Source organism: Drosophila guanche, unplaced genomic scaffold, assembly GCF_900245975.1.
Source record: "Drosophila guanche unplaced genomic scaffold, DGUA_6, whole genome shotgun sequence".
NCBI lineage: Eukaryota > Metazoa > Arthropoda > Insecta > Diptera > Drosophilidae > Drosophila > Drosophila guanche.
The window spans coordinates 9,112,765-9,126,559 of NW_022995745.1; the positions used below are offsets into that span (position 1 = coordinate 9,112,765).

At 36.1% G+C, this 13,795-nt stretch overlaps 1 protein-coding gene across 3 annotated transcripts in view; it reads left to right on the forward strand.

The window, feature by feature from the left end:
* LOC117580989 (collagen alpha-1(I) chain) overlaps nucleotides 1-2,795 on the forward strand; it is a 5,759-nt gene extending 2,964 nt beyond the window's left edge. The window contains exons 3-4 of one of the 3 annotated variants that reach the window (XM_034267785.1): nucleotides 18-1,751; nucleotides 1,821-2,795. In XM_034267785.1, the coding sequence (XP_034123676.1) occupies nucleotides 18-1,751; nucleotides 1,821-2,638 (2,552 nt within the window). In that variant the 3' untranslated portion in view covers nucleotides 2,639-2,795. Of the gene's footprint in view, nucleotides 1-17 lie in introns of all 3 variants that reach the window. The other 2 variants (XM_034267786.1, XM_034267784.1) reach the window with 2 other exon arrangements.
* Nucleotides 2,796-13,795: the final 11,000 nt, after the last annotated feature.

A 13,795-nucleotide genomic window follows, 5' to 3' on the forward strand; every position in this document is an offset into this window, starting at 1 on the left:
TCCCAACGCTCCAGCTGGTTCGACTGCCGCACCTGGTAATCCTGATGATCCCAACGCTCCAGCTGGTTCGACTGCCGCACCTGGTAATCCTGATGATCCCAACGCTCCAGCTGGTTCGACTGCCGCACCTGGTAATCCTGATGATCCCAACGCTCCAGCTGGTTCGACTGCCGCACCTGGTAATCCTGATGATCCCAACGCTCCAGCTGGTTCGACTGCCGCACCTGGTAATCCTGATGATCCCAACGCTCCAGCTGGTTCGACTGCCGCTACTGGTATCCCTGAAAATGCAAACTCTGGTTCCACAGCCGCTCCTGGCACGCCTGCTGATCCCAACGCTCCAGCTGGTTCAACTGCCGCTCCTGGTATTCCTGAAGATCCAAACGCTCCAGCTGGTTCCACTGCCGCTCCTGGCACCCCTGCTGATCCCAACATTCCAGCTGGTTCCACTGCCGCTCCTGGTATTCCTGAAGATCCAAACGCACCAGCTGGTTCCACTGCCGCTCCTGGTAATACAGCTGATCCGAATTCTCCAGCTGGTTCCACAGCCGCTCCTGGCACCACTGCTGTTCACAACACTCCAGCTGGTTCGACTGCCGCACCGAGTAATCCTAATGATCCCCACGCTCCAGCTGGTTCGACTGCCGCTTCTGGTATCCCTGAAAATTCATACTCTGGTTCCACAGCCGCTCCTGGCACGCCTGCTGATCCCAACGCTCCAGCTGGTGCAACTGCCGCTCCTGGTATTCCTGACGATCCGAACGCTCCAGCTGTTTCGACTGCTGCTCCTGGTATTCCTGAAGATCCAAACGCTCCAGCTGGTTCCACTGCCGCTCCTGGCATCCCTGCTGATCCCAACATTCCAGCTGGTTCCACTGCCGCTTCTGGTATTCCAGAAGATCCAAACGCACCAGCTGGTTCCACTGCCGCTCCTGGTAATCCAGCTGATCCGAATTCTCCAGCTGGTTCCACAGCCGCTCCTGGCACCACTGCTGTTCACAACACTCCAGCTGGTTCCACTGCAGCTCCTGGTAATCCTGATGATCCCAACGCTCCAGCTGGTTCGGCTGCCGCTCCTGGTATTCCTGAAAATTCAAACTCTGGTCCCACAGCCGCTCCTGGCACGCCTGCTGATCCCATCGCTCCAGCTGATTCCACTTCCGATCCTGGTACCCCTGCTGATCCCAACGCTCCAGCTGTTTCGACTGCTGCTCCTGGTATTCCTGAAAATCCAAACGCTGATTCGAATGTCGCAGCTGGTAATCCTTCTGACCCGAACTCTCCAGCTGGTTCCACAGTCGCTCCTGGCACCACTGCTGGTCCCAACCCTACAGCTGGTTCCACTGCCGCTCCTGGTATTCCTGAAGATCCAAACGCTCCAGCTGATCCGAACTCTCCAGCTGGTTCCACAACCGCTCCTTGCACCACTTCTGGTCACAAGACTCCAGCTGGTTCCACTTTAGCACCTGCTAATCCTGATGATCCCAACGCTCCAGCTGGTTCGGCTGCCGCTCCTGGTATTCCTGAAAATTCAAACTCTGGTTCGACTGCCGCTGCTGGCACCCCTGCTGATCCCAAAGCTCCAGCTGGTTCGACTGCCGCTCCTGGCACCCCAGCTGATCCCAACATCCCAGCTAGTTCCACTGGCGCTCCTGAAACGCCTGCGGATCTCAACACTCCAGCTGGTTCGACTCTAGCTTCTGGTACTCCTGCTGATCCAAACTCTCCAGCTGCTTCCACTGCGGCTCCAGGTACTCCGGCTGATCCCAACGCTCCAGCTGAGTCATGGCGTCAGCATCCGCATCATTTCTTTCTTCCAGGCCAGACTCGACCAACTCTTCGTCTAGTTCAGCATTTACCGATCTGGCCAAGTGGACCATATTATGCAAAAAATCCTGGTGTTGATTCAGCTGAAGGACCCCGAAATGGCTTCAAGCCCATCCCATCCCATCGGCAACTTCAATTCTGGCCGGACTGGCAGAAGTGGATGAATGGCTGGCGCACAACTCGGAAGCCCGTTAGCATTACTGAGGCGCCCGCTTCCAATCAGGAGCAAGAGAAACCCCAGCCAGCGAAGCCCAGCAACAATGGCCCCAAAGGTCTCGAAAGTGTAGAGCACGCTGCCTCTGTACGCCCATCAGGTGTAGGTGTATCCAGCGAGAACGCCTCTGTCGAACAGAGCCCCAAGGGTTCTGGCGAGAGAACAAAGGACAAGCCCAAATCTGTCGAAGAACAGTCCAAGGAGCAGGAACAGAAGAAGGCCATATCCACTGAGAAAGACAGCTCCCTCGAAGAAAAGAAGGAAGCGGAAAAGGACAAGTCAAAAGATTCCAAAGAGGAAAAAGACAGCGAGGTGAATAAGTCCAATGATGACGAAAAGAATGAAGAGGAAAAGCAGAGCTCAAAGGAAAAGAAAAAGTACTTGAAAAAAATCATCAAGAAGTTGAAGAATGAGGAAGACTGCGACGAGGATGAAGTCTTTCCTGATGTTCGTGATTGCAAGAAGTACTTCCGATGTGAGGTAACACGGTCGGGGAAGCACAAGATGGTGCACCTGCGTTGCAACAAAAAGCAGCGGTTCGATTGGCTCCACCAGACATGCGTTTTCAAGGATGAAGCTCGTTGTCTGGGGAAGTAAACGGATGTGATTTGCATCTCCATCGACGGTATTTCAAAACTTTATTATCCACATAATAATCACAGCATCACTTATATTGGCAATGATATTTTATCTATGGCTTGTCCTATATTCTTATTTATTTTCCTATTTAAAAAATAAATTTTCTTTCCATTAATAACTCTGAAAATGTATGCAAATTTGTATGGTTTAATTATTCCTTATATAAAGGATGTGCTTATTTTTTTCATTTTAGACCCCAAGTTCTTTTTATACCCGGTACTCGAAAAGTAAATAGGTTATATTTTATTTGTGCGAATAGCCGTTGTATGTAACGCACAGGAGGAAGCGTTTTCTACCCCATAAAGTATATATATTCTTGAGCAGCATCAATAGCCGAGTCGATATAGCCATGTCTGCTGTGCTGTGCTGTGTCGTCAGCCATAATTGGGGTCGGAAAAGCTTATCCATGTGCGTTACATACTTCAACTAACGCACATAAAAACAATATACCCTATTTGAGTACGTTGTCACACAGGCAAGAAGTATGGCCGCCGCTACACAACAACACAACTGCAAAATGGCCCTTGCAGGCAGACGCATACAATTATGTTCAGTAAAATAGCAATCCAAATGAATTCTAAAACAATACGTCTGTACCACATATTTATGTATATACATATGTATGTATGTACATACATACGTACATTGTACGTGGTATTTGTTTTCGGAACAGAACGCCTAGAATAGAAGGGCAATGCGGGCCATGGGTTATGAAGGGTATGAAGAGCCCTGGATGGGGAGCTGGGTGCAGTGCAGGCATATCGTGTGTGTGTGTGTTTCCTCGCACAGAGAGGAACGTTTCCGACCCCATAGGGTATATATATTCTTGATCAGAATCAATAGCCGAGTCGATAAAGCTATGTCTGCTGTGCTGTGCTGTGTCGTCAGCCATAATTGGGGTCGGAAACGTTTCTCTCTGTGCGTTACATACTTCCACTAACGCGCATAAAAACAATATACCCTATTTGCGTCATATCGCTTGCGATATCTACAAATGAAAGAGCCCTGTGATTGGCCGACTGTGGAAAACTACGACTACGACTAAAGGAAAAGTAAGTCAAAGATATAGCCAATGAGGGAACCGCCCCATCCACAAAATTACATTCAAATAAACGAATATAATTGGCTGACGGACAAAATACATATTTTGCGACAATAAGTGGTACCGATGAAATAATAATTAATTAATTAATAATTCAATTATCGGGGCTGCGAAATGCTTGGGGTAGTAAAAATCCACTCCAATACTTGAAGCGCAATAATATTAAGTTTTTTTTAATTGAAGCACTGCATCTGTCTGTTTTTTTTTTTGTAAATATTTACATATCGCTTGCGATATCTACAAATGAAAGAGCCCTGCGATTGGCCGACTGTGTAAATGTGTAGGCATGTGTATATCGATAAAGGAAAAATAAGTCAAAAATATAGCCAATGAGGGAACCGCCCCATCCACAAAATTGCATTCAAATAAACGAATATAATTGCCTGACGGACAAAATATATATTTTGCGACAATAAGTGGTACCGATGAAATAATAATTATCCTACAAAAACAAATAAAAGAGGGTATAGAAAATTATACGATTTCTCCTGGGAGTCCTGGCTAGCTGGTAATATTAATAAGAAAATTAAAATCGATAAATAAGATTATCCTATGAAGAAAAATTCGGATTGCAAAAATACCGTACATTGGCATTGGCCCCTTTTGCTTAAACCATATTTATAAAACGACCCAGACAAAAATAAATCCTTAAAATAAGCCGCCACTATAGAAACATGATTTATCTTTCTGTTCAAATTATATGTTAAGCCTTAAGAGTTCTGGGTAGCGAGTAATTTTAAACAGAAATTCAAAACCGAGGAATATGACTTCCTCTCAACAAAAAATATTTAGTTTACTTGTTTAGACTTTATTTTCAAATAAAAAAGAAAGAAAACCAATTATATAAAAAACTGACTTATCAGTTGAACACAGTTCCATATTTATTTCTAAAGCCGGTTGGCCAGCAATCCGAACATATGTACATAAATATGTACATACATTTTATACCGTACACATTGCACTCCCTACATACTAAATTGTTATGTATTGGCCCGGTTTCTTTAAACCTTATTTCCTAAAAAACCAAATAAAAGAGGGTCCATAAAACTAGCAACTCTTATATAAAAATTTATTAATCTATCCGATAAAATTATATGATTTGTCCTGGGAGTCCTGGCTAGCTGGTAATATTAACCTAAATCTCAAAATCAATAATTAAGACTTCTTATCAACAAAAATTCCGACTGCAAAAAGTACCGTACATTGGCATTGGCCCCTTTTGTCTAAACATTATTTCTAAAACCACCCAGCAAAAAAGAAATCCTTAAAAAAGGCCGCCATTATAGAAAAATTAGTAATCTTTATGTTCAAATTATATGTTCAGCCTTTGGAGTCCTGGGAAGCCAGTAATATTAAACACAAATTCAAAATCGAGGAATATGACTTATTTTCAACAAAAAGTTGTTAGTTTATTAGTTTAAACATTATTTTCAAAAAAAAAAAGAAAGAAAACCAATGATTAATCTTTCTGTTCAAATTATATGGTTAGCCTTTAGAGTTCTTGGTAGCCAGTTTTATTAAACAGAATTTAAAAATCGAGGAAATTAGAAGTCATATCTAATCAACAAAAAATTGTTAGTTTATTTGTTTACACATTATTTTCAAAAATAAAGAAAGAAAACCAATTATATAAAAAACTGACTTATCAGTTGGACATAACTTCCATATATATTTCTGAAGCCGGTTGGCCAGCAATCCGATCTTATGTACATATGTACATATATTTTATACCGTACATATTTCATTCATTGCATACTGAACTATTATGCATAGGCCCGGTTTCTTTAAACCTTATTTCCTGCAAAACCAAATAAAAGAGGGTCCATAAAACTAGCAACTCTTATATAAAAATTGATTAATCTATCCGATAAAATTATATGATTTGTCCTGGGAGTCCTGGCTAGCTGGTAATATTAACCTAAATCGCAAAATCAATAAATAAGACATCCCATCAACAAAGATTCCGAATGCAATAAATACCGTACATTGGCATTGGCCCCTTTTGTTTAAATATTATTTCTAAAACCACCCAGCAAAGAAGAAATCCTTAAAAAAAACGGCCACCATAGAACAATTATTTATCTTTCTGTTCAAATTATATGTTCAGCCTTAAGAGTTCTGGGTAGCCAGTAGTATTAAACAGAAATTCAAAACCGAGGAATATCACTTCCTTTCAACAAAAAATATTTAGTTTACTTGTTTAGACATTATTTTCAAATAAAAAAGAAAGAAAACCAATTATATAAAAAACTGACTTATCAGTGGGACACAGCTTCCATATTTATTTCTAAAGCCGGTTGGCCAGCAATCCGAACATATGTACATAAATATGTACATACATTTTATACCGTACACATTGCACTCCCTACATACTAAATTTTTATGTATTGGCCCGGTTTCTTTAAACCTTATTTCTTAAAAAACCAAATAAAAGAGGGTCCAAAAACTAGCAACCCTTATATACAAATTTGTATGTATTGGCACAGTTTCTTTAAACCTTATTTCCAAAAAAACCAAATAAAAGAGGGTCCAAAAACCAGCAACCCTTATATAAAAATAGATTAATCTATCCGATAAAATTATATGATTTGTCCTGGGAGTCCTGGCTAGCTGGTAATATTAACCTAAATCTCAAAATCAATAATTAAGACTTCTTATCAACGAAAATACCGACTGCAAAAAATACCGTACATTGGCATTGGCCCCTTTTGTTTAAACATTATTTCTTAACCCACCTAGCAAAGAAGAAATCCTAAAAAAAATTTTCAAATAAAAAAGAAAGAAAACCAATTATATAAAAAACTGACTTATCAGTTGGACACAGCTTCCATATTTATTTCTAAAGCCGGTTGGCCAGCAATCCGAACATATGTACATACATATGTACATAAATATGTACATACATTTTATACCGTACGCATTGCACTCCCTACATACTGAATTTGTATGCATTGGCTGGGTTTCTTTAAACCTTATTTCCTACAAAACCAAATAAAAGAGGGTTCATAAAACTAGCAACCATTAAAAAAAATTTATTAATATATCCGATAAAATTATATGATTTCTCCTGCTATTCCTGGCTAGCTGGTAATATTAATAAGAATCTCAAAATCGTTAAATAAGACTTCCTATGAAGAAAAATTCCGAATGCAAAAATACCGTACATTGGCTTGGCCACTTTTGTTTAAACCATATTTCCAAAACAACCCAGCAAAGAAGAAATCCTTAAAATAAGCCGTCACTATAGAACAATTATTTATCTTTCTGTTCAAATTATATGTTCAGCCTTAAGCGTTCTGGGAAGCCNAATTGCACTCCCTACATACTGAATTTGTATGTATTGGCCCGGTTTCTTTAAACCTTATTTCCTAAAAACCAAATAAAAGAGGGTCCAAAAACTAGCAACTCTTATATAAAAATTGATTAATCTATCCGATAAAATTATATGATTTGTCCTGGGAGTCCTGGCTAGCTGGTAATATTAACCTAAATCTCAAAATCAATAAATAAGACTTCCTATCAACAAAAATTCCGACTGCAAAAAATACCGTACATTGTCATTGGCCCCTTTTGTTTAAATATTATTTCGAAAACCACCCAGCAAAGAAGAAATCCTTAAAAAAAAACCGCCACTATAGAACAATTATTTATTTTTCTGTTCAAATTATAGGTTCAGCCCTAAGAGTTCTGGGTAGCCAGTAGTATTAAACAGAAATTCAAAACCGAGGAATATCACTTCCTTTCAACAAAAAATATTTAGTTTACTTGTTTGGACATTATTTTCAAAAAAAAAAAGAAAGAAAACCAATGATTAATCTTTCTGTTCAAATTATATGGTTAGCCTTTAGAGTTCTTGGTAGCCAGTTATATTAAACAGAATTTAAAAATCGAGGAAAATGACTTCTAATCAACAAAAAATTGTTAGTTTATTTGTTACACATTTAAAAGTTTATTTTTTCTTTCTTTTGGTTAATATATTTTTTGACTGAATAGTCAACCTGTGTCGAAGGTATAAATAAAGATTTCGGCCAACCGGTCGTTAGGCTTGTATACATGTATGTATACATGTATTTATACATGTATGTAAAATATGGCATGCGTAACGTGAGGGATGTATGACTTAAACATACATAACCGGGCCTTTCTTTAAACCTTATTTCCTAAAAACCAAATAAAAGAGGGTCCAAAAACTAGCAACTCTTATATAAAAATTGATTAATCTATCCGATAAAATTATATGATTTGTCCTGGGAGTCCTGGCTAGCTGGTAATATTAACCTAAATCTCAAAATCAATAAATAAGACTTCCTATCAACAAAAATTCCGACTGCAAAAAATACCGTACATTGGCATTGGCCCCTTTTGTTTAAACATTATTTCTAATCCCACCCAGCAAAGAAGAAATCCTTAAAAAAGACGCCACTATAGAAAAATTATTTATCTTTCTGTTCAAATTATATGTTCAGCCTTAAGAGTTCTGGGTAGCCAGTAGTATTAAAAAGAAATTCAAAACCGAGGAATATCACTTCCTTTCAACAAAAAATATTTAGTTTACTTGTTTAGACATTATTTTCAAATAAAAAAGAAAGAAAACCAATTATATAAAAAACTGACTTATCAGTTGAACACAGCTTCCATATTTATATCTAAAGCCGGTTGGCCAGCAATCCGAACATATGTACATAAATATGTACATACTTTTTATACCGTACACATTGCACTCCCTACATGCTAAATTGTTATGTATTGGCCCGGTTTCTTTAAACCTTATTTCCTAAAAAACCAAATAAAAGAGGGTCCAAAACCTAGCAACCCTTATATACAAATTTGTATGTATTGGCACAGTTTCTTTAAAAATTATTTCCAAAAAAACCAAATAAAAGAGGGTCCATACAACTAGCAACTCTTATATAAAAATTGATTAATCTATCCGATAAAATTATATGATTTGTCCTGGGAGTCCTGGCTAGCTGGTAATATTAACCTAAATCTCAAAATCAATAAATAAGACTTCCTATCAACAAAAATTCCGACTGCAAAAAATACCGTACATTGGAATTGGCCCCTTTTGTTTAAACATTATTTCTAAAACCACCCAGCAAAGAAGAAATCCTTAAAAAAGGCCGCCATTATAGAAAAATGATTAATCTTTCTGTTCAAATGGTAGCCAGTTATATTAAACAGAATTTAAAAATCGAGGAATATGACTTCTAATCAACAAAAAATTGTTAGTTTATTTGTTTACACATTATTTTCAAATAAAAAAGAAAGAAAACCAATTATATAAAAAACTGACTTATCAGTGGGACACAGCTTCCATATTTATTTCTAAAGCCGGTTGGCCAGCAATCCGAACATATGTAAATACATATGTACATAAATATGTACATACATTTTATACCGTACGCATTGCACTCCCTACATACTGAATTTTTATGTATTGGTCCGGTTTCTTTAAACCTTATTTCCTAAAAAACGAAGTAAAAGAGGGTCCAAAAACTAGCAACCCTTATATACAAATTTGTATGTATTGGCCCGGTTTCTTTAAACCTTATTTCCTAAAAAACCAAATAAAAGAGGGTCCAAAAACTAGCAACTCTTATATAAAAAATGATTAATCTATCCGATAAAATTATATGATTTTTCCTGGGAGTCCTGGCTAGCTGGTAATATTAACCTTAATCTCAAAATCAATAAATAAGACTTCCTATCAACAAAAATTCCGACTGCAAAAAATACCGTACATTGGCATTGGCCCCTTTTGTTTAAACAATCTTTCTAAAACCACCCAGCAAAGAAGAAATCCTTAAAAAAGGCCGCCATTATAGAAAAATGATTTATCTTTCTGTTCAAATTATATGTTCAGCCTTTAGAGTCCTGGGAAGCCAGTAAAATTAAACACAAATTCAAAACCGAGGAATATCTTTTCCTTTCAACAAAAAATATTTAGTTTACTAGTTTAGACATTATTTTCAAATAAAAAAGAAAGAAAACCAATTATATAAAAAACTGACTAATCAGTTGGACATAACTTCCATATATATTTCTGAAGCCGGTTGGCCAGCAATCCGATCTTATGTACATATGTACATATATTTTATACCGTACATATTTCATTCATTGCATACTGAACTATTATGCATAGGCCCGGTTTCTTTAAACCTTATTTCCTGCAAAACCAAATAAAAGAGGGTCCATAAAACTAGCCACTCTTATATAAAAATTGATTAATCTATCCGATAAAATTATATGATTTGTCCTGGGAGTCCTGGCTAGCTGGTAATATTAACCTTAATCTCAAAATCAATAAATAAGACATCCCATCAACAAAGATTCCGACTGCAAAAAATACCGTACATTGGCATTGGCCCCTTTTGTTTAAATATTATTTCTAAAACCACCCAGCAAAGAAGAAATCCCTAAAAAAGGCCGCCATTATAGAAAAACGATTAATCTTTCTGTTCAAATTATATGTTCAGCCTTTAGACTCCTGGGAAGCCAGTAATATTAAACACAAATTTAAAATCGAGGAATATGACTTATTTTCAACAAAAAGTTGTTAGTTTATTAGTTTAAACATTATTTTCAAAAAACAAGAAAGAAAACCAATGATTAATCTTTCTGTTCAAATTATATGGTTAGCCTTTAGAGTTCTTGGTAGCCAGTTATATTAAACAGAATTTAAAAATCGAGGAATATGACTTCTGCATACTGCATATGCAAACTGAACTATTATGCATAGGCCCGGTTTCTTTAAATCTTATTTTCTTTAAAACTTATTTTCAACAAAAAGTTGTTAGTTTATTAGTTTAAACATTATTTAAAAAAAAAAAAGAAAGAAAACCAATGATTAATCTTTCTGTTCAAATTATATGGTTAGCCTTTAGAGTTCTTGGTAGCCAGTTATATTAAACAGAATTTAAAAATCGAGGAATATGACTTCTGCATACTGCATATGCATACTGAACTATTATGCATAGGCCCGGTTTCTTTAAACCTTATTTCCTAAAAAACCAAATAAAAGAGGGTCCAAAAACTAGCAACCCTTATATAAAAATTGTTTAATCTATCCGATAAAATTATATGATTTGTCCTAGGAGTCCTGGCTAGCTGGTAATATTAACCTAAATCTCAAAATCAATAAATAAGACTTCCTATCAACAAAAATTCCGACTGCAAAAAATACCGTACATTGGCATTGGCCCCTTTTGTTTAAACATTATTTCTAAACCCACCCAGCAAAGAAGAAATCCTTTAAAAAGCCGCCACTATAGAAAAATTATTTATCTTTCTGTTCAAATTATATGTTCAGCCTTAAGAGTTCTGGGTAGCCAGTAGTATTAAACAGAAATTCAAAACCGAGGAATATGACTTCCTTTCAACAAAAAATATTTAGTTTACTTGTTTACACATTATTTTCAAAAATAAAGAAAGAAAACCAATTATATAAAAAACTGACTTATCAGTTGGACATAACTTCCATATATATTTCTGAAGCCAGTTGGCCAGCAATCCGATCTTGTGTACATATGTACATATATTTTATACCGTACATATTTCATTCATTGCATACTGAACTATTATGCATAGGCCCGGTTTCTTTAAACCTTATTTGCTGCAAAACCAAATAAAGGAGGGTCCATAAAACTAGCAACTCTTATATAAAAATTGATTAATCTATCCGATAAAAGTATATGATTTGTCCTGGGAGTCCTGGCTAGCTGGTAATATTAACCTTAATCTCAAAATCAATAAATAAGACATCCCATCAACAAAGATTCCGACTGCAAAAAATACCGTACATTGGCATTGGCCCCTTTTGTTTAAATATTATTTCTAAAACCACCCAGCAAAGAAGAAATCCTTAAAAAATGCCGCCATTATAGAAAAATGATTAATCTTTCTGTTCAAATTATATGTTCAGCCTTTAGAGTCCTGGGAAGCCAGTAATATTAAACACAAATTCAAAATCGAGGAATATGACTTATTTTCAACAAAAAATTGTTAGTTTATTAGTTTAAACATTATTTTCAAAAAAAAACGAAAGAAAACCAATGATTAATCTTTCTGTTCAAATTATATGGTTAGCCTTTAGAGTTCTTGGTAGCCAGTTATATTAAACAGAATTTAAAAATCGAGGAATATGACTTCTAATCAACAAAAAATTGTTAGTTTATTTTTTTACACATTATTTTCAAATAAAAAAGAAAGAAAACCAATTATATAAAAAACTGACTTATTAGTTGGACACAGCTTCCATATTTATTTCTAAAGCCGGTTGGCCAGCAATCCGAACATATGTACATACATATGTACATAAATATGTACATACATTTTATACCGTACGCATTGCACTCCCTACATACTGAATTTTTATGTATTGGTCCGGTTTCTTTAAACCTTATTTCCTAAAAAACCAAATAAAAGATTGTCCAAAAACTAGCAACCCTTATAAACAAATTTGTATGTATTGGCCCGGTTTCTTTAAACCTTATTTCCTAAAAAACCAAATAAAAGAGGGTCCAAAAACTAGCAACCTTTATATAAAAATTGTTTAATCTATCCGATAAAATTATATGATTTGTCCTGGGAGTCCTGGCTAGCTGGTAATATTAACCTAAATCTCAAAATCAATAAATAAAACTTCCTATCAACAAAAATTCCGACTGCAAAAAATACCGTACATTGGCATTGGCCCCTTTTGTTTAAATATTATTTCTAAAACCACCCAGCAAAGAAGAAATCCTTAAAAAATGCCGCCATTATAGAAAAATGATTAATCTTTCTGTTCAAATTATATGTTCAGCCTTTAGAGTCCTGGGAAGCCAGTAATATTAAACACAAATTCAAAATCGAGGAATATGACTTATTTTCAACAATAAGTTGTTAGTTTATTAGTTTAAACATTATTTTCAAATAAAAAAGAAAGAAAACCAATTATATAAAAAACTGATTTATCAGTTGGACACAGCTTCCATATTTATTTCTAAAGCCGGTTGGCCAGCAATCCGAACATATGTACATACATATGTACATATATTTTATACCGTACGCATTGCACTCCCTACATACTGAATTTTTATGTATTGGTCCGGTTTCTTTAAACCTTATATCCTAAAAAACCAAATAAAAGATTGTCCAAAAACTAGCAACCCTTATAAACAAATTTGTATGTATTGGCCCGGTTTCTTTAAACCTTATTTCCTAAAAAACCAAATAAAAGAGGGTCCAAAAACTAGCAACCCTTATATAAAAATTGTTTAATCTATCCGATAAAATTATATGATTTGTCCTGGGAGTCCTGGCTAGCTGGTAATATTAACCTAAATCTCAAAATCAATAAATAAGACTTCCTATCAACAAAAATTCCGACTGCAAAAAATACCGTACATTGGCATTGGCCCCTTTTGTTTAAACATTATTTCTAAACCCACCCAGCAAAGAAGAAATCCTTTAAAAAGCCGCCACTATAGAAAAATTATTTATCTTTCTGTTCAAATTATATGTTCAGCCTTAAGAGTTCTGGGTAGCCAGAAGTATTAAACAGAAATTCAAAACCGAGGAATATGACTTCCTTTCAACAAAAAATATTTAGTTTACTTGTTTACACATTATTTTCAAAAATAAAGAAAGAAAACCAATTATATAAAAAACTGACTTATCAGTTGGACATAACTTCCATATATATTTCTGAAGCCAGTTGGCCAGCAATCCGATCTTGTGTACATATGTACATATATTTTATACCGTACATATTTCATTCATTGCATACTGAACTATTATGCATAGGCCCGGTTTCTTTAAACCTTATTTCCTGCAAAACCAAATAAAGGAGGGTCCATAAAACTAGCAACTCTTATATAAAAATTGATTAATCTATCCGATAAAAGTATATGATTTGTCCTGGGAGTCCTGGCTAGCTGGTAATATTAACCTTAATCTCAAAATCAATAAATAAGACATCCCATCAACAAAGATTCCGACTGCAAAAAATACCGTACATTGGCATTGGC